Source organism: Taudactylus pleione, unplaced genomic scaffold, assembly GCF_031769625.1.
Source record: "Taudactylus pleione unplaced genomic scaffold, aTauple2 ptg000154l, whole genome shotgun sequence".
NCBI lineage: Eukaryota > Metazoa > Chordata > Amphibia > Anura > Myobatrachidae > Taudactylus > Taudactylus pleione.
The window spans coordinates 19,652,932-19,675,158 of record NW_028284556.1 but is presented as its reverse complement, the minus strand read 5'-3'; the positions used below and the strand labels follow the sequence as shown (position 1 = coordinate 19,675,158).

Genomic DNA, 22,227 nt, shown 5'->3' with positions numbered 1-22,227 from the left:
CCTGTGAATGAAGAGGAAAATTAATATAAGCTGCACTTTACTACTGCAATAGTGTGAAACACAGATGACGTGTAATTCAACAACTTTTACCTGTCTACACATAGATGTTGCTGGTCACAAGGCAGACAACATCACACTTTAAATTAGGGATGGGCAATAATTGGCCTCCCAGCAGTTGTAGAACTACACATTCCAGCATGCCCTGCCACAGTTTTGATATTTGGTCATACTAAAACTGTTGCAGGGCATGCTGGTATTTATAGTTCAACAACAGCTGGAGGGCTGCTTATTGCCCACCCCTGCTTAAATGAACATGTTGCAGAATTAAAAGGCAACAGCATATTTAAGGGGGTTAAATATCATATTATGTATATGTCCTTTAATAATTGCTGCATATGATTATTTCTTATTCTAATTGCTGCATATTTAATGTTATAATTTATGGTTTCTAGTTGCTGGGAGCAGGACTAGGCATAGATAACAAGCAGCCCAGATATACAAAGCCCACTAGCCTACATTCGGGGGCGTGCACAAAGTAAAAATTTAGCATAATGTCACAAAGGGCTCCATCATTGTCTTGGTGAGTTATCATCGTCTGTTAGAGCTGACCCATTATATAAATAAACAGGGATGGACTGGCCCACAGGGGGACAGGGGAAATCCCAGGTGGGCCCCACTGTCTGTGGGCCCACCCCCCTCTTCTAGGTATCAGATTCAAGACTTCAAAAGATAGATTGTTACTCTATTAGATGATAAGTTACCTGGTGGAGCAGGACCACTGATCACCATGGGTCTTGGTTCCCTTCTATGGAAACTACACCAAGATTTGCTGATTGGATAGCCAAATGTCTGTGGTGGATGTCCACACCCCCATAGCATGGCCCTTCGTGCCCCAGTCCAACACTGTAAATAAATGATTATTGTCACAATACATGGCACTAGTACCTGGGCTCTCAGTGTAGACCCCATTACTGAAGTTTATTCAGGTAAGGCTAACAGGAATGATAACAACAATATCATAAAAAACAATACAGCACAGCAGTATAACCACACAGCACAATAATATAACTACGTACAAAAACTGTAACCCATAGCCAGGAGAGTCACCAATCCCCCAAGGATAACTCTTACCCACACACTTGCTTCTTTCCATGGGGAGAATAGTTCAGGGACCAGGAACCCCACATGAAGTTCCTGACTCTGCTGTTACTGTAATTTGGGATGCAGTCATTAGACGGGTGGCCGCAAGGCCGCCAGTCACAATCCCGACAGTGTAATCCCAGCAAGGGATCTAACATAGACGTCGAAATACCAACGCCTACGTTAATCCTGATGCCGGGACCCCGACAGGACCCTGGACCGATCGTCCAACGGCGGGGGTAAGTATCCACGTAGCCGGTGATGGGGGAGGCTAAGTTTAGGGACCCCCGGGGGGACTTAGGGTTAGGCACCCCCCGGGAGGGTTAGGGTTAAGCTACGGGAAGTGGAGGTTATGGTTAGGTACCCCCGGGGGGGCTAGGCACCCCCCTGGGAGGGTTAGGTTTAGGTTGCGGGGAGGGGGGGTTAGGTTTAGGCACCCCTGGGGGGAGGTTAGGCACTAGGGCGGGAGGTTAGGGATTGTCACCCCTAAAGGAGGGTTGGGGGGGGGAGGGGAGGGTTAGATACTTCACTTACCTACGTCGGGATCTGCGCTGTTCGACCTGCCGGCGTCGGGATTTCGACCGCCGGGCTCTCGTCCTGCGGTCATTCATACTGATTCCATTAATTTAACCCATCTGGCTATATTTAAAAATAATGCAATCCATTTATCAATATCACATTAAAGACACATTTAGGTGCAAGATATACAAATAACCAACATTACAACAAATAATAACATTATAACATCTTACCCTCAAAAATGAAATTTTTGGAGGTTTGACTGCATTCCCCATATGCACCAAGCTCCGGAGAGCAAAACTTTCCCAAACTCGTTCCCAATAGGCAACATCATCTAGAGGTGGCATTGCCTAATAGAAGCCATACTTGCCTACCCTCCCGATTCGTCCTGGAGCCTCCCGAAAATCGGGTGCCACTCCCGCTCCCCCCGGAAAGGCAGGCAAGCCTCCCGGGCACCAGCGACCCGTCCGCCCCCCCCCCCCTGCACTTACTGTAAAAATCCCGGCAGCAGAGGGGCCGGTGACGAGATTTGCGCTGAATTGCGTCATCATGGCCCCGCCCCCAGCCGCACAATATCTTTAATAACAGCATTGTAAAGAGGGGGCGGAGCCGTGATGATGCAATCGTGATGCCACGCCCCCAAATGTTTGTCACCGTCGGGCCACGCCCCCTTTTTGCCGGCGACCCGCCCCCCGCCGAGAAAGCCCAACAGCTCCCTCCCGGAAGGAGGGAGTGAAATGTCGGCATGTATGATAGAAGCCTATGTGTATTTTTACTGGAAATTTTCCATAGAGAGATCCAATAGACGCAGCCTGATGACTAAACGCTGCTATGCATGCAATTAGTGGTGGGAAGCATTGCATTCAAATTACAATGCTTGATGCATCCCACCCTTATCACAGAATGCCCTACCTAGCTATACTGGAATATAAATTTGCTAGTACAATATCAATGCAGATAGGAATATTCATTAAAGGGGAACCCCAACACTGTATTGCATAAATCTCCATCATACCATTGTTCAGGCATAACTTTCTACACTTTCTGGTACATGATAACTGAGGGGAACCATATAGATGGCACACACTGCACCTACCCTGCATGGAGGAAAAACATATGCGTGACTAAGGGGGAGATTTAACAAATCTTGGAGAGAGATAACGTGGAAATAGATAAAGTACCAACCAATCAGCTCCTAACTGTATTTTTTTTAAACAGCCTGTAAAATGACAGAAGCTGATTGGTTGGTTTATATCTCTCTACGCTTTGATAAATCTCACTCTAAGGTTGAGCAAACATTTTATATGTTTGGTAAACCAGAACAGCAATGTACAGTAGAAACTTCTCATAAAGCTGATCAGCATTTGTGGGTTTAACACAAAAGCAGGAAGTATTTACACTGTATGCAAATATAGTATTTCCACCCTTTGCATTGCAACATGGTTTACAGTTACTTCTTTGTTTGTTTGTTTATTTGCTCCCAGCTTAGAATCAGACTCTTAGGGGTAAATTTACTAAGATGGGAGTTCTATTTAAGAAGTGATGTTGCCCATAGCAACCAATCAGATTCTACTTCTCATTTATCTAGCACCTTCTAGAAGATAATACCTGGAATCTGATTGGTTGCTATGGGCAACATCACTTCTTAGTAAATTTACCCCTTAATGTCAGGCATCAATTCTTCTTTTAGGGCGATGCCACAGGCATATTTTTTGTTTTGGAAGAGAAGGGGTACCTTTGGTGCGCTACAACTTTGAGTATTAATTGAACAGAAGAAATTTCCACCACTTAGGGGGATTTATTGCAATATTAGCTGTTGGTCAAACACAACCCTCTAGTTAGTCTTCAAATCACCATAAGTTTATGTTTTGGATATTGTTAGCCCATAATTATTATACCTGAATATTTTATTCTTGGTATATCAACAGAGGTAAAAATATAAACAATTTACAATACAAATAAATACATAAATCGCATAAACAACTTTTAGTAAACCTGCCCCAGTACAGAAGGATAGATGTTGTTATCTGCCACCTACACCTTTACAGGTGTGAGCTCTTAGGTGGACTTCTTATGTGGTAGGTGCAGGTTTTTCAAAGCGATGTACGCGCGATATAAGGGTTCATTTTGTATCTATTATATTTTTTGTTTTATTTATTTTTGCTGATTTTTCTTTTTTTCTTGTCAAAGTATGTGCTAAGGGCCTGATTCAGAGCCACACGCTGTTTGCGTGCACTCGCTCTGAATCAGGGTGTTCTTTTTTTTTTTCGGCCTCCAGGCCACTCGCACAGCTGTGGGTGACCACCCACAGCTTGTGCTTGTGCGAGTGGCCTGGCGATGGTCATGATTATCGCGACCATCGGGCTTGCGGCGAGACCCTGCGGGAGGGTCTCGGCTCCCGCAAGCCCGAGTATACTTCCTGCTCTAATAGAGCAGGAAGTCCACTACTGACATCACGAGTGATGTCAGTAGGGCCACCCACAATCGGCAGGAGTTCCTAAGGGAATGCCTGCATTTGTGTAGTGACCCCCCTCCCCGCCTACAAAATGGGGCAAGTTGTCAATCAACATCGACAGCCGCTCCGTCTTGTTGGGAGCCCCGGAGCGACGGAGCTGCTGTGGCTCGCTGGGACTCGCGCATGCGTACACCGGAGGCTGCGCGTGCGGGTCTGAATCAGGCCATAAGTGCACTGAGGTGCTAATAGTGAGGGAAATATGTTAATGACCATTTAAGTACTATTTATCATTAATCTCATTATATAACCACTAAAAAGGTAGTACTGTTTAACCCAAAGAATACATTTCATTTTCTGTTCTGAATTAACTGCATTGATGCATTCATCAATATATAATATACACTCAGACCGTATCAGATATCCTAGACATGGGACATACAATCAAACACACACAGCACATATAGGTTCCTTCCAGAGGCGTCACTTACCTGCGTGACACCCAGTGCGGATAAACTGAGCTCTTTTGCATGCCGCAGGTGCGCTCTCTGAAAAAGGGGCGTAGCTTCATTGAAGGGGCATGGCCACACACTGAGAAGACACACCCCCTTGTGTGTGCCGTTCTCGGCAGACAGTTGGCTTCCCCAGCACTCCTGCAGCTGCTGGGGCAGCCCACAGTGTCTCCCCTGCCTCTCTCCGTGTCCTGGCTTAACGATGACACCATCCAATGGGGTGACACCAAAACAGCAGAGCAGCTCTGCTATTTTGGCGTAAAACCCTCGGATGGTGTCACCCAGTGCAGCCCGCACCCCCTAGTGATCGCCAGTGGTTTCTTCCACTCACGTACACAAATATTCTACTATACATTCATTCAGTACCAATAAATAATTATATGCACTTAAATACATCATAGTGGCAATATCACATATATCAGACAAGATTGCACCCAAGTCAGAGCTCCAACTAAGATTCTATATACAGCATATTACACATACTATAACATAGTGTAGCACAGGTAGTATAATACATAATTCATTTTCTTTCATTCTGTATACAGTACTTTACCCTATATTTAAATGTATATATTCCTTCATCATGGGTATGTGTCTGTGCATTTGTGTGGGTGGGGGTGCTCCAGCATGTATATTTGGGGGTGTATTACAGGTTCCATTACAAATAGCATTAAATATTAAACACACGTTGTGCTTCATTTTGTTTCTCATTTCCATATGCTACAAACACTGTCTATGGGAAATATTTAATTAGGAGGTGGGGGGCTTAGGACACCTCTGAATAATGGCAAATAGAGATGAGCATAGGTGCTGTAAAAATATGGGAAATTATGTGTGAAACAAGTTTCATGGTGTAACAGGGCTTTTCTCAGGGGTACAAAGTTCCAGGAGCATAAGCTAAGAGATCGGCATTTGCTACCCCGTGCTGCAGAATATCACTTTGTAACCTTGGACTTCACTGAAATTAAAACAAAAAAATAATATAAATAGGACAAAGGCAGTCAATTCATTCTGGTGAAGTTGAGGTTTGACTGAGGACACGTTAGGCCAGATTCCACCAGAGAAACATTTTTGCAACCAAATTTGGACAACATTTCACAAAATAATTTTGAATTGTTCTGTCATCACAAGTGTAAATTTTTAGGTAAACAGTCATAGATAGGGGAATAACTAGACATCTGAGATCATATAGAATTTTATTGAAATAATTGTCATGGGAGACTATGGCCCTCATTCAGAGCCACTCGCTAGCGGCAGTACGCTCGTTCCGAGCGATGTTCGCACATCTGCGCATGCGTACGGTTTTTAGTACGCATGCGCGAACCAGTCAATGCGGCCGAAAATCGTTGGTACGCAATATAGCGAGGGCCTGCTATTTTGAGTGACAGAATGAGGCATATGTGGGTGGTAACAGGGGAAGGTGCTTGAAAACGGGGAGTGGAGATCCGAACGCAGGCGTGCTTAAAGGTCAAAACGGCCGTTTTAAGGGAGTGCATAATTAACAAAGCAGCGTCATTGACCACGTCACTTGGTTTCTTTTAACTCAGAACTGCTCGCAAAATAGCGGTTGAAAACACCAACCACAAGAATAGCAAGCAGTTCATACGCTGTACGATGTACTCGATTAATCTAATAAATAGCGGACATGACGTATGGTGCGTGCGGCCAGGGGGCGTTTTTATCAAATAAACGAGCGTATGACTTAGAGGTGGGAACAGACTGCAATTTGCGAACGGATCATTTGAATAGCCACCCCTTGTTTTTGAACGAACGACCGCAAATAGCGAACGGCTCTGAATCAGGCCCTATGGTAGCATTTGTGAAAATGGTGGATATGAAAAGACAACTTTGAGATATTAGAGACAACATTTGCAAAGAGGAATTGGGAAAAGTTGGCCATTGTAATTAAATGAAATATGAATAATTATGTTTTTATGCTATACTTAGGGCACCACGTTTTCTAACCATTAGTATTCACACTAGAAAACACCATCATGTCAGTTACCACCAAGATTTCAAAGATTTGTGGTCAGTGAGCATATATTACAGGACAGAAGATTGCCAAATCAGCCAATGATGGCACAGTGTATAACCTCATTAAAGCTGTACAGCATGGTGGCCAAAACATTGATCGGAATCGACCAGTTGACCGTGGATACGTGACCAGCCGATCGCAGTGGACGTCCATGAGCACTGGCGTCACTAGGGGGGCGTGGGGGGTGCGGGCCGTACTGGGTGACACCATCCAAGGTGGTGACACCAAAATAGCAGAGCTGCTCTGCTATTTTGGTGTCACCCCGTCGGATGGTGTCACCGTGACATGGAGAGAAGAAGGGGAGAGATTATGGGCTGCCGCAGCAACTGCAGGAGTGCTGGGGAAGCCCACTGTGTGCCAAGAATGGGAGGCATTAACGCCTCCCAACGGCACACATAGATGAAGCCACAACCCCTTTTGCAAAGTCACGCCCCCTTTCAAGCGCACGCACCAATGGCGCGCAAAGCATTTAAGTCCTGCCACACCGGGTGTCACAGAGGTAAGTGATGCCTCTGTCCAGGAGCAGCCAGAAGCAGCCAATAAATAGTCAGACAGATTCTTATTGGCTGCTGCACCCAGGGCTGGCGCAATGTGCTTAGCCGGCCCTGCACCACAGGGAGGCACTGGGCTGGAGAGACGATGCCTTCCTTCCCTGCAGCGGAAGCCAGAGGCTGGAGGTCACTACTGAGCTCCGCCTTCTGGCTCCCGCAGTGGGTGAAGGGAGAGATGTCATGACATCTCTACCATAGTGCTGAGCAGGAGGAGCAGTAGGATGGCGGCGAGTACAGGAGCGGGGATTCAGGTAAGTATAGTGTTGTGTGTGCGTCTCTTTGTCTTTATTTATAAGGGGCACCACTACTGGGAGCACTGCATGAGGGACGCAATGGGCACTGCATAAGGGGCACTACTACTGGGGACATGACAAAAGGGGTACTAATACTGGGGCACTGCATAAGGGGCACTATGGGGGCACTGCATAAGAGGCACTACTACAGGGGTGTACTGCATAAGAGGCACTACTACTGGGGGCATTGCATAAGGGGCACTACTACTGGGGGCACTGCATATGGTGCTCTACTACAGGGGGCATTGCATAAGGGACACTACTACAGTAGGCATTGCATAAGGGGCACTACTACTAGGGGCATTGCATAAGAGTCACTACTACAGTGGACATTGTATAAGGGGAACTACTACTGTGGGCATTATGGAGCTCATTCAGAGCCACTCGCAAGCGCCGCTTGCAAGCGGCTCGATTATGCCCCACTGCGCACGCGCCGTGTCCGGCAGGCGCGTGCGCGAGCCCCGTCCAGTGACTGCAGCTCAGTCGTTGCGGGGCTCACTACAAGACGGGGCGGCTGTCGATGGTGAGTGACAGCTCTCCCCGTTTTGTAGGCGGGGAGGGGGGGTGGCTGCACAAACGCAGGCATTCCCTTTCTATTAGAGCAGGAAGTCCACTCGGCCTTGCAGTAGCCGAGACCCTACCACAGGGTCTCGTCGCAAGGCCGATGGTCGCGATAATCACGACGGCCTCCTGGCCACTCGTACAAGCTGTGGGAGGTCTCCCACAGCTTAGCGAATGGCCCAAAAAAAATAACACGCCCATCAGACCCAGTGAGCGGGTCTGAATCAGGTCCCATGTGTATAAGGGGCATGAATAAAGGACACTACTATATGGTGTAATGTGAATCAGGGGCACTATGTGCAGTGTACTGTGAATAAGATTGTGCTACTGTGTGGCATAATTTGAATTGGGGACACTAAGTGTGAATTTGGCAGGACAGACCCCATGCCCCCTACTGTGGGGTGATGCCCCCTTTTTGAAGGCCACACCCATTTTTCTGGGCTTAGTAGATTACAAAAGGTTTTTAGCTTTATAAGTATAGATCAAATCCAAAAGTCTGGCCATCCCTGCTGTATATGACTTGCATGAGTCCAATCAGAATGTGCATTGATTACTTTCAGGTTAACTTGTCTGCAAGAAACTAGAATTTTATCCTCACAAGTCACTTTAAAAATGATTTATTACTAATGTTTTTGTTGTGTTACATACTGCTGATGATAAGGCATCTCAGTTTCTTTAAGTTCCTCTAGAGCAGTGGTGGCTAACCTTGACACTCCAGATGTTGTGGAACTACATATCCCAGCATGCCTTGCCACAGTTTTAGCATGCCCTAATAGCAAAATGGTAGCAGTGCATGCTGGGATATGTAGTTCCACAACATCTGGAGTGTCAAGGTTAGCCACCAAGGCTCTAGAGAACGACACAAATAATTCCTGATTGCTTAGAGTCCTTATTTTAATCAGAATTTTTACAACCCCTTGTGATTTTTAAACATACATCTTACAGTAAATCAATGACACTCCAGATCTTTTGGGACCTTTATATCTTTATTTTGTTTACTATCTGTGCCATGTTATATCTTATTTGCTCCATTGGACTAATTGTATACAAGTCTTTGGTATTGTTATTGGGTCCCCTGCAGATCCATCTATTTCCAACGAATATAAGACCATTACCTGAATTTGGGTGATAACCTTTTTGTTATCTATATTCTCAGAGAATACTTTTAAGCTGTTTGTTTCTACAGTACGTGGAACTATTTGTCAACACCAGTACAAATGAATTCACATGGGAATGCCCAGAAAAACATCATCCTGGATTATTATTATTATTATTATCCTTTATTTATATGGCGCCACAAAGGTTCCGCAGCGCCTTACACAGTACATAAATGAGCACACAAGAAAAACAGTTAATAGTAATACAAAACAATGCAGGACAAGGACAAGGTTATAAACTCAGCTGCAAAACACAAGCAGCAGGACATGAGCAACCAGGTGGTAGGTGCCATTGTAGGGAGTTAGGAGTAAATTATACTATAAGTAGGGGGAGGAGAAGCACGTGAGGATGAGGGCCCTGCTCGTGAGAGCTTACATTCTAAAGGGGAAGGGCAGACAGACAGGGGCGACACAGAGGGGTAGATAGTGAAGAAGGAGCATGGAGCAGTGGGTTAGGAATGGATATGTGCTGCGGAATGTGTGTGTATAAGACGACCTGATGTTATGTAAAAATTAAGTCCTTCATACATCTATCTCTATGATAGAAAATAGATTGTTTGTGTTATTTACATGAGAGATGTACAAAGTAAAGTAGAAGCACTTTAATTTGTGTGTTACATTTTAGCATCTATATACAGCCTGACAAGAAATTCAGCTATTATGGGACTGTCCCGCCATCCTAATACAGTAGTGACTACTTTAGTTCCAGCTGCTGGGTGCTATGCCATGCTCCTGTGAGTGGGTGCATCTCACATGCTAGACCCACTCACAAATGGGTGCAGCCATACATGATGTGGTCCCACAGGATGTTGCAGTACCCGGGCCCAGAATTTCTCTTGGCAGCCCTGGAGGTGACAGACAGAACGAGGAGGGAATGGGGCTTAGTAGTGGGGTAACAAGACCATGGAGGGAGGTGGTTGAGAGTGGAGGTATAGGAGAGGTGGGGGAAAGAAGCAGAGGGTTGGAAGCAGACTGATGAGAGAAAAAAAGGAAGAACAGCAAGTGAAGGAAACAGGAGGGGGAAGAGAGGGACGGATAAAGTAGAGGATTATGTGGACATAGAATATGGGGGTTGTGTGAAGTAAGGGTGTTCATGCTGTGGACAAGGTAATAATTGAGATGTAAACTGGAGTGGAGGCTGTGAGATATAGAGTCAGTGTGATATAGAGACAGTGTAATGTGGAGGCTGTGTGATGTAGAGACAGAGAGATATAGAGTCAGTGTGGATTAAAGTTGTTAAATGTTCAAAAATACATGTAAAGAACAGTGCTGCTAATGTATGAGCGCAGCTCCAAAAGTGATATATAAAGGAGAGGTATGTGAGCAGTGGGTGCAGGAATTAGTTTATAAACAAATGATTAATGTGGATAGATGTGGCACAATTGGAAAAGGCAATACAAAATGAATGAGGACAAAATTACAATGTACCCGAGCTGATCCAGTCCAAAGTGTTCTGATCAACAAAGATCAATCAACAAGAGCAGTACACAGACAGGGGAGCACTTGCAGTGTCCAAGCAGTGAGTGCAGTAAGTAGTTGCCTGGATACAGCAGAAGATGTTGATTTTGTTCATTCACATAAGTATGTTGCTTCTTGTTGTTCAGAAAGTGTTCTGGTTTTGAGTTTCGTTTTCCTCCAGTTTTCCTCCAGCGTAACTCCGACTTAGTTATCAAATTGTATTTACACTTATAATCAGAACACTTTGAATCTTAACACAGACTATGGCAGCCTCCGGCTATGCAGCCTGTGGGAGCAGTAATATCTAAAGTTACAAACATGTGTCTCTGTGCTCACTGATTGGGACCCCACCCCAAAAGCTCTAACACACACTAAATTGGGATGCAATAAAGTCTAAGATAAACAATTTGTGAGAAGGGGGAGGCCAACACAGATTCACAATACATTCCTAACTTCCTTTAGATAAATTGCTCTTAGTATAGCAGTAGTTGTAATTTACCCAGTATAAATTTTCAAAACTGTGCTGAGGCAATCACTAAAACAGCATCTGATGGGAGCAGTAGTTGTAATTTACCCAGTATAAATTTTCAAAACTGTGCTGAGGCAATCACTAAAACAGCATCTGATGGGAGCAGTAGTTGTAATTTACCCAGTATAAATTTTCAAAACTGTGCTGAGGCAATCACTAAAACAGCATCTGATGGGAGCAGTAGTTGTAATTTACCCAGTATAAATTTTCAAAACTGTGCTGAGGCAATCACTAAAACAGCATCTGATGGGAGCAGTAGTTGTAATTTACCCAGTATAAATTTTCAAAACTGTGCTGAGGCAATCACTAAAACAGCATCTGATGGGAGCAGTAGTTGTAATTTACCCAGTATAAATTTTCAAAACTGTGCTGAGGCAATCACTAAAATAGCATCTGATGGGAGCAGTAGTTGTAATTTACCCAGTATAAATTTTCAAAACTGTGCTGAGGCAATCACTAAAACAGCATCTGATGGGAGCAGTAGTTGTAATTTACCCAGTATAAATTTTCAAAACTGTGCTGAGGCAATCACTAAAACAGCATCTGATGGGAGCAGTAGTTGTAATTTACCCAGTATAAATTTTCAAAACTGTGCTGAGGCAATCACTAAAACAGCATCTGATGGGAGCAGTAGTTGTAATTTACCCAGTATAAATTTTCAAAACTGTGCTGAGGCAATCACTAAAACAGCATCTGATGGGAGCAGTAGTTGTAATTTACCCAGTATAAATTTTCAAAACTGTGCTGAGGCAATCACTAAAACAGCATCTGATGGGAGCAGTAGTTGTAATTTACCCAGTATAAATTTTCAAAACTGTGCTGAGGCAATCACTAAAACAGCATCTGATGGGAGCAGTAGTTGTAATTTACCCAGTATAAATTTTCAAAACTGTGCTGAGGCAATCACTAAAACAGCATCTGATGGGAGCAGTAGTTGTAATTTACCCAGTATAAATTTTCAAAACTGTGCTGAGGCAATCACTAAAACAGCATCTGATGGGAGCAGTAGTTGTAATTTACCCAGTATAAATTTTCAAAACTGTGCTGAGGCAATCACTAAAACAGCATCTGATGGGAGCAGTAGTTGTAATTTACCCAGTATAAATTTTCAAAACTGTGCTGAGGCAATCACTAAAACAGCATCTGATGGGAGCAGTAGTTGTAATTTACCCAGTATAAATTTTCAAAACTGTGCTGAGGCAATCACTAAAACAGCATATGATGGGAGCAGTAGTTGTAATTTACCTGTGGAATGCAGAGAAGAAGTCACATCAGTCTTTGCATGGTGCGCATATGACAAATAAGATCTGCGGCGTAACTCCGACTTAGTTATCAAATTGTATTTACACTTATAATCAGAACACTTTGAATCTTAACACAGACTATGGCAGCCTCCGGCTATGCAGCCTGTGGGAGCAGTAATATCTAAAGTTACAAACATGTGTCTCTGTGTGTGGTTATCTACCAGTCTGGGGATCAATTACTTGCCCTCCACAGATTCCATCCATATATTTCCAGAAGCATTCCATAAACCCAGATTTTGTGTATTTCTTAAGGCTCTTGGGCATTCTGATCATAAACCATTCATGTCTCTTTATGTTTTGAGAATTTGCAAGCATGCCAATGTTTATTCATTTTAAATAAAAAATAAAGCATGCCACTAAGCAAAGATATTACAAAATTATTACCATCTACTTAGCCCACATGATTTTTTGTTATATGAAACAAGAGTTGAAATATATAGATAATATCTTGTTGATAAGTTCTGCTTAAATTCTTCAATTTATGTTATGTTTGATTATAAAGATAATTTTGTATAAAAGGAGCAAAGGCAAAAAATAAATATATTTTTGTGCCCATTCTTAAAGTACATTTGTCGGCTAACCAGAAAAATAATGTAGGGCAAGCTATCGGGCCAGTGAAACCCATTTGATAGGCAGCTATACAAATAAAAGCTGAATTGGCAGAGTACATAATAGTTAATGGCACTGCATATAGTGGTTGATTCTTAGTTGGGACCAAACAAAAAAACAGCAAGTTATACCCCTTTCACACTACAAGCAATAACCCAGGCTATTGAACGTGAACGCAAAGCAACCCGGGTTACTGTGCAGTGTGAAAGGGCCAGGTTGAAATAACCTGGCATTTCAACCCTGGTCATGAGCAGTGTTGAACACTAGGGATGTGCGCCGGACCATTTTTGCCAGATTTGGATTTGGATTTGGTTCTAATTAGTCGTCCGGCTTTGGATTTGGATTTGTCAAACTGCGGTGACTGGCTTTGGATTTGGATTTGCATTTTTTGCCAAAATTCGCAAAAAATCTAAAATGACATAAATTGGGCTTTTTTTTCTTCCTAGAGTGTTATTTACCTCAATAACATTAATTTCCAGTCATTTACAGTCAATTTAGACCACCTCACAGCTTAAATTATTGTTTTCACCATTATTGGCCAAGGGTTGCAGTGAGCTGACTGGTTACCAAGCGTCAGAGCAGCGGCGCAGTGGCACAGACACCACAGTTTAAAGAACATCTATGAAACTATGCCACACAGCAGTGGCAGAAATGAAAGGTAGTGCTAGATGGAATTGTCCTTGGGCCCTCCCACCCACCCTTATGTTGGATCTTAAAAAGGACATGCACACTTTAACAAACCAAGCATTTCAGCGACAGGTACTGCCACTTTGTGGCTGAAGTGCTTGGTTTGTTTGGACCCCCACAAAAAAATCTTCCAATCTACTAAAGGCAACAGGTCTACAGTGGCATGATGTTACCATCATTGCCATCCTCACCCTCATCAGTGTGTACATCATCCGATTCCTCACACAATATCAGTTCATCCCCGCTGGAATCCACCATTACAGAAGTATCTGTACTGTGACGTGATTGGTGGGAAAGGTTTTCCTCATGAAATTTCCAGTTCATTTTAATGAACATAATTTTTTCTACATTTTGTGGAAGTAGCCTCCTTCGTCGTTCGCTCACAAGGTTCCCGGCTGTTCTGAAAACTCTCTCCGAGTACACACTGGAGGGTGGGCAGCTTAAGTATTGCAAAGCCAGTTAATACAAGGGTCTCCAAATTGCCTTTTTTTTCTTCCAATAGTCGAATGGACTCTGTGACATGTCTACGTGTACGGTGTCCTGAAAATGATCCTCCACCATTCTTTGGATGGTAATCGTATTAGATGGAGTTACGGTAGAGGTGTCACTGGTGTTGGGCAAATCTTTTAGACCCGACCAGATATCAAAATGTAGATTTGACTTATCTGCATCACCACTGGGTCTTTTGGAAAAGGTGATTTTTTTTTCTGGCTGCTGCTGGAGAAACCGTAGGAGGAGACGTCATCGTAGTGCCATGTGTCACTTCAGCTGCCAACTAGCTCACCAGGAGCGCTTTGGTTCTTTTAAGATCTGGGTCAGTTGTAAAAAAAGACACAGCATACGACTAGGATAAAGCATAGTTGCTAAAATATAATGATCAGATTTCAAGATCTTGGCCACCCGTGGATCCTGGCGAAGTGAACAAAGGACTTGATCTATCAGTCCAGCATACTTTGCGGAATCACTTTGTTTAATCTCATCCTTCAATTTCTCCAGCTGCTTTTCCAAAAGCGAAATCAGGGGAATCACCTTACTCAAGCTAGCAGTGTCAGCACTCACATCACAAGTGGCAACTTCAAATGGTTTGAGCACCTTGCACAAGACAGAAAGTACTCTCCACTGTGCTGGGCTAAGGTACATTCCCCCTCCTCTCCCAATGTCATGGCTTGTCGTATAGCTATGGATGGCTTTTTGCTGCTCCTCCATCCGCTGAAGAATATACAGTGTTGAGTTCCACCTCATTACCACTTCTTGCTTCAGTTGATGGCAGGGCAAATTAAACTGCTCTTGCAGGTGCTGCAATCACCTGCATGCTGTTGCTGAATGCCGAAAATGTCCTGAAATTTTTCGGGCCACAGACAGCATCTCCTGCACGCCCCTGTAATTTTTTAAAAAACCCTCCACCACTAAGTTTATTGTGTGAAAAAAACAGGTGATGTGTTGGAATTCACCCAGCTGTAATGCTTTCACTATATTTGTAGCGTTGTCAGAAATCACAAATCCTGAGTAGAGTCCAAGTGGGGTAAGCCATGTTTCTATGACATCTCTTAGTTTTTCTAAGAGGTTGTCAGCGGTATGCCTCTTATTGAATCCGGTGATGCACAGAGTTGCCTGCCTCTGAATGAGCTGGTGTTGTTTGTTAGATACTGCTGCTGCTGAAGGTGATTCACCCACCCAGTGGCCGTCACAGTCGTGTAATCTTTAGTTTGTCCACTACCGCTTGTTCACATATCTGTGGTTAAGTGGATAGTGGGTACAATGGCATTTTGCAGGCCAATAATTAGGTTCTGTTTAACGTCCTGGTACAGCCGAGGAATGGCTTTTCGGGTAAAATGAAACCGAGATGGAATTTGGTACCGGGGACACATAACCTCAATTAACTGTGTAAATCCCACTGCATTAATTGCGGATATTGGACGCAGATCTAATATTAGCATAGCTGTCATGGCGTCAGTGATCCGCTGTACGACAGGTTGAGAGCTGTCATACTTGCTTCCCCTTGCAAGAGATTCTTTAACAGTCAATTGTTTTTTTGGTATACTACTAGTAGTCTTCTTGGTCCACTTCTGGGATGAAGATCCACCAGCAGCAGCAGCAGGCCTAGCACTCAAAGATTCAGTTTCTTCTGAGGTGTCCTGGAAATTGGAGGAGTCACCGTGACTTAGCATTAACAAATTGGATGTTGTACTACCACTGATCATTCCTGAGGATATTGAGGAGGAAGGTGTTGTCGGCGGAGATTGCAGGTGCTGGGATTTAGTAGAGAGAAGGCATCTAGCTAATGCTGGACTGCGTGTTGTTATTTTTTTAGCAGTAGTTTCTGTTATCAAACACCTGTCATGAGCTCGCTGCAGATGATGTAATAGCGTAGAGGTTCCTAGATGCTTAACGTCCCTACCTCTACTAACTGTGGTCTCACAGAGGCTACAAATGGCTTGACAAACGTTGTCAGGGTTTGGGTAAAAGTAATTCCACACAAAAGATGTGGATTTGTTGGTTCTATGCCCAGGCATAGCAATGGCCTTATTATCTTGGCCAAGAGCTGCTTCCACTGGTGCCTGACTTATACAAATAATATCCTCATCCTCAACATCCTCATTAGTGCCAAGGTCAGCTGCACATATAATATCCTCTTGCAATTCCAGGGTTGTATCCTCAATTTCTATGTCCTCAGCAATACTGCTCATCCCCACAACTACAGATGGAAAAGAAACTGTGGAGGGCGGCTTCTCTGAAAGGTCAGGCTTACACATAGCAATGCCACTCGTGGACCCACTTAGACTCTCCTCAGGGATTTCTGACATTTGTGTTTCAAAAAACACAGTTTGATCTACTGCCTTATTGGTTTTACATTTTTTCACACTTCTATAGTCTGATTGAAAAGGTCTTTTATCGTTATGAGAGGCACAATATGCCTCACTGACAGTTGCAGAACCACCACTCAGAAATAAAGGGCAAAGCCTGAGTCTTTCCTTGCCGCTACGTGTGGTGAATGGTATGTTGCCAATTTTCTGTTTTTCTGCAATAGTAGTAGTCTTTAGAGGTTTTCTTTTTGTCTTTACCCCTGTGAAATCTACATTTTTTGATTTCAGGTTCCCTATGTTTTTAAAGCCTCTACGCCCTTGAGCATCAGCTTTAGATGAAAGTGATGGACTTCCAGCCGCTGCAATGCTAGAATTTGCTTGTTGTTTCTGCTCTCCTCTCGGTTCATTCTCGTGATCCATATTAATTTATCACTATGAACTGGAGTCACGGAGCTTGTATACACACAGTGGGCTATGCCCTGTCACGGAGCTTTTATAATACACTCAGTGGGCTTATGCCCTTTCACAGAGCTTGTAGAATAGACACAGTGGACTATGCCCTTTCACGGAGCTTGTATGCACTCACTGGGCTTATGCCCTGTCACGGAGCTTGTATAATACACTCAGTGGGCTTATGCCCTTTCACGGAGTTGTATAATAGACACAGTGGGCTATGCCCCTTCATGGAGCTTGTATGCACTCACTGGGCTTATGCCCTGTCACGGAGCTTGTATAATAGACACAGTGGGCTTATGCCCTTTCACGGAGCTTGTATAATACACTCACTGGGCTTATGCCCTGTCACGGAGCTTGTATAATACACACAGTGGACTAAGTCCAGTCATGGAGCTTGTATAATACACACAGTGGACTAAGTCCAGTCACGGAGCTTGCATAATACACACAGTGGGCTAAGTCCAGTCACAGATCTTGTATAATACACACAGTGGGCTAAGTCCAGTCACGGAGCTTGTATAATACACACAGTGGGCTAAGTCCAGTCACGGAGCTTGTATAATACACACGGTGGGCTAAGTCCAGTCACGGATCTTGTATAATACACACAGTGGGCTAAGCCCAGTCACGGAGCCTGTATAATACACACAGTGGGCTAAGCCCAGTCACGGAGCTTGTATTATACACACAGTGGGCTAAGCCCAGTCACGGAGCTTGTATAATACACACAGTGGGCTAAGTCTAGTCATGGAGCCTGTATAATACACACAGTGGGCTAAGGAGCTCATTCAGACCCACTCGCGAGTGCAGGACGCTCGCAAGCGGGTCGATGGTACCCAAATGCGCATGTGCACGATGGAGGGAGCTCCGTCGTGCGCATGTGCGAGACCCGGATAGCGACAGCCCGGGTCTCGCACCAAAGGGGGCGTGCTGTCAGTGGAGATTGACAGCACGCCCCCTTTGGTGGGCGTGCCGGGGACGTGGCTGCCAGACGGAGGCGTTCCCATGGGAACGCCTACCGTCTGGGGCCGGCCCCACTGACAACACTAGTGACATCACTAGTGATGTCAGTGTGAGTGATTTTGGCTCTGATAGAGCCAAAATCACTCCTGGGCTTGCGGCAGCGAGACCCTACCGCAGGGTCTCATCGCAAGCCCGATGGTCGCGATGGTCTTGACCATCGCGACCATCAACATGGACGCTCACATAAGCTGTGGGTGGTAACCCAAATTTAAATAGGACGGCCCTGATTCAGAGCGAGCGCTCTGGTCAGAGCGTCCGGCTCTGAATCAGGGCCTAAGTCCAGTCACGGAGCTTGTATAATATTATAAATACACACAGTGGGCTAAGTCCAGTCACAGAGCTTGTATAATACACACAGTGGGCTAAGTCCAGTCACGGATCCTGTATAATACACACAGTGGGCTAAGTCCAGTCACGGAGCTTGTATAATACACACACAGTGGGCTAAGCCCAGTCACGGAGCACACAGTGGCAAGAACTACTCTCTCTAACTGTAATCTAACTCTAGTCTCACTTTTCCCCTCTCTATCACTAACTAACTGTGACTGTTCCGTCTGATACAATCACGCGAAATGGCGCCGACATTATAGAGGCCGAACGTCACCCGGCTCTCGCGAGAATCCAACGCCGCTGGGGTGACGTTCGGCCTCGAGGTGGAATCCGAGTCAGGCGGGAACACCCGAACTTGCGTTCGGATGGACTCGGATTCCACCTGATTCCTCAGAATCCGAACCGCTCATCACTGTTGAACACGGGTTCAACCCAGCTCACAATGCAATGTGAATGGGTATCCCGGATCGCATCGATAGTATAGGAAGAGTCGGCGATCTCATCTCATAGTGCCGGCTCAGCACGTGATGGCGGTGACGTCATCGTCCCCGGAATAAGCCAGGTTGGGCCACCAGTCTGAAAGGGGTCTCAGCCTGGTCGCACCCGGGATGGACACATGAACAAAATCTCGGGTGCGACCCGGCAATGCAATGTAAGAGGGGTATAACTTTACACCTGGAAAACCATATTGCAAATACTGTACATTTTTCATGCAGAGTAAATTATGGCTGCTTTTGCATGTAGTCCACAAATGCTGGACAGCTTTATTTTTACACTGCAATTTAGGTCTGAGTTTAGACACACTACTTCCAAATCTAAATGTCTCTGCACATTTTACATGGTTTGCCAAGGAGCAAAGTTATTGGCTTTCTTGCTTTGCTTCCAACTCATAATTAGACCTATAATGTTACATGAGATGATAAAATGTTTTCTTAGCAATCTCATTTATGAGCTGCATTGCATCATATCATTTAAGTGATAACTTTCCTTTAAAAAAATAAACAGATATGTTATTTATAAAATTGAGTAATTTTTTTAAAATTACTTATTAGGGGAATATTCTCATCTATTGGTGAACCACAAAAATAATTGACTCCAATTTGTGGAATTAAAATGTTATGTTAAAAGGTTATTACAAAAATAAGTGGAAAAAGCTTTTTGTTGGACGGCCAGAATATTGTCAGCTGTGTAATGTTATATGGACAATGAACTGTTTTTCATACACTACTGTACATGTTGTTTAGTTAACTACATTTATTGTAAAATTATTTCTTCATTTGCATTTTATTTCAGGCAATGAAAGTTTAGAAGAAAACTATGTACAGGATAGTAAAATGGGATTTGTCATTAATGCCATCTATGCAATGGCTCATGGTCTACATGACATGCATACAGCCTTGTGCCCAGGATATGTTGGCCTGTGTGATGCAATGAAGCCTATTGATGGTAGCAAACTGCTTGAATTCGTTATAAAGAGCTCATTTGTGGGCATTTCCGGGGAAGATATTTGGTTTGATGATAAAGGAGATGCCCCAGGACGGTAAGAGTCTTGCCTAAGTAAACATAACATCTTGTAATTTTATAACATAAAAAGCTGTTAAGCAGTGTAAAAGCATCACAGCATGAAATAACACATTTAACTTGTTAGGTGTGGGTGTTGTTTAGGTTGTCAGCTACACCATTTGGAAAATAAGCATACACTACAGCTCATTCATTTCAATTCATCAGCCAAATCATCAATTTTTCAGAAAGTAATGAACAAAAGAAGCTAGCTTGAGACAAACATTTATTTATTTTGCCAAATAAACATGTTTTGTACTCATACACATTGTTTATAAATAAATTAAGTTTTGATTTCCTTAAATTTTTCTCTCATCAAAGTATCCACCCCTAGCGGCGTTCACAGCAGTGCAAACGTGGGGCATTCTGTCGGTCAACTTGTCTAAAGATTCAGCTCCTCAACTTGTCTAAAGTTTCAGCTGCGATTGCAGCCCACTTGTCTTGTAGCAACTCTCAAAGGCTCGTTACTTGCACATCTCGAACACACCTGTCACACACTTGTAACACAGATGATCCCAAAGGAGTTCAATTGGATTGCAATCAGGACTCTGGGGTGGCCAAACCATGTTCTCCAGCACCTCTTGTCATTATTGTGACTGAACATACTTTTAGCAAAGATGAAGTATGTTTTGGGACGTTATCTTGTTCTAGTGTAAAACCACGACCAATAAGGCAGGTGCCGAAAGAGATAGCATGGTGCACCAGCATGTTGTGGTAGCAATTGTAGTCCATGGTTTGATTTTTACAGAGTCACCAACCAAACCACCTCATCCTCAGACCATAATGGAACCTCCTCCATGCTTGACTGTGGGCTGAATGCAAGCTGGAAGCAAGCGCTTGTTTGTTGCACGACAAACGAACTTGCACCTGTTGGTCCCAAACACCTCAAACTTCGATTTGTCTATGAAAAGAAATTTCTTCCACTGATTAGTGGTCCAGCTCCTGTGCTTTTTTGCCCACAATAGCCTGTTCTTTTTATTTATGGGCCTAATGGTTTTCAGGCTGCAACACATCACTTGAAGCTATCACCTGCAAGGCGGGGTTTGACAGCCACGATTGACACGCCATGCTTTTCTTCCACATTTCCATCAGAGCAGCACCGATCTGACAAGCTGTTTGGAATATGTCCCACTTGGAACACACTCCTGAATTGTGGTCACTCGAGGTTTTCTAGGTCGTCTGCGATTATGTACACTGTGGTTTCTGGCGTATCTCTTGAGGGTGCACTGCATGTCACCAAGAGAAACATTCCTCAGGCTCACAATTTCACACAAACTATGCCCTGCATTTCTTAAAGTGACCTTGGCTTTTAATTTGATAACTCTTTCCTGGGAGCCATTTACAAGACCACTTTACACATTTTCACAAGTGTTCACAATATCACAATACAAGGTGAACACTGGAATTCTTCCTCTGTGTATGTGTTGACGAATCATTTTCAAAACAACATTGGGCATGTACTGTACTTTGCGGGCATTATTTGTTTATTTTCAGGGATCAGACATTATCCGGCAGTTTTCATCTTCTTTATCTCAGGAAGAGGGACCTTTGCGCACAGCACAGCCACGGGCCCAAAATTAGGACCCGTGGCCTCTCGTTTAGGGGGCGTGCCATCACAGATAGGATTGCCACACTCGCAAGTCACAGAAGATGGTCTCATTTCTGTGCAAAATTCATATCAAGTTCATCCTTTACAGAGAAAATTACGAAACTCGGGGTGTATTGAAATTAATAAGCTGTAGTGTATATCAGTATACTCATACAGTGATTAGTTTACTATGACAATGAAGTTGAAGATTCCGGCCCTCATGCTGAGATGGCTACATATTGTAGCCATAAATGAAATGACGCTAACAAAGTATGCACAGAAATACAGCGCAGGTCAGCTCCCGTAGTTTATGCTCCTGGTTTACCTCAGGCATAACTTACATACACTTACACCTACTAAATTCTTTAACCATTTGTTTTGATTGTAATATACATATTCTCTACTAGGTTTCAATAGCACCTAAAAATGCTGTATAATATAACAGGTATAACTCTTTACCTTGGGCCTGATTCAGAGATATACGCTATGCCGATATTTACAGAGTTGAGTGATTATCGGTAAACTGCGCAAGTGTCGAAGTCGCACTGTGCTTTCGTCAAGGTACATAAACCGTAGTCACTTGCAACAACTATTTACGAGCAGTGTGATTGATAGTCAACCCTCAGTTTGACAGAGGTAACAGGGAGTGGCGGCAAAAA

General features: G+C 43.9%; 1 protein-coding gene and 1 long non-coding RNA gene across 4 annotated transcripts in view; one reads left to right on the top strand and one right to left on the bottom strand.

Annotated features, from left to right (window-relative positions):
• The window catches only part of LOC148521930 (uncharacterized), a 110,371-nt gene that overhangs the window by 35,576 nt on the left and 52,568 nt on the right, over positions 1-22,227 (bottom strand). For both annotated transcript variants that reach the window (XR_015878779.1, XR_015878780.1), the window contains exon 3: positions 762-903. This is a non-coding gene — a long non-coding RNA (uncharacterized LOC148521930). The remainder of the gene's footprint in view (positions 1-761; positions 904-22,227) is intronic.
• Positions 1-22,227, top strand: part of GRM1 (glutamate metabotropic receptor 1) — a 485,954-nt gene that overhangs the window by 423,789 nt on the left and 39,938 nt on the right. For both annotated transcript variants that reach the window (XM_088474384.1, XM_088474385.1), the window contains exon 5: positions 19,714-19,960. In XM_088474384.1, the coding sequence (XP_088330510.1) occupies positions 19,714-19,960 (247 nt within the window). The remainder of the gene's footprint in view (positions 1-19,713; positions 19,961-22,227) is intronic.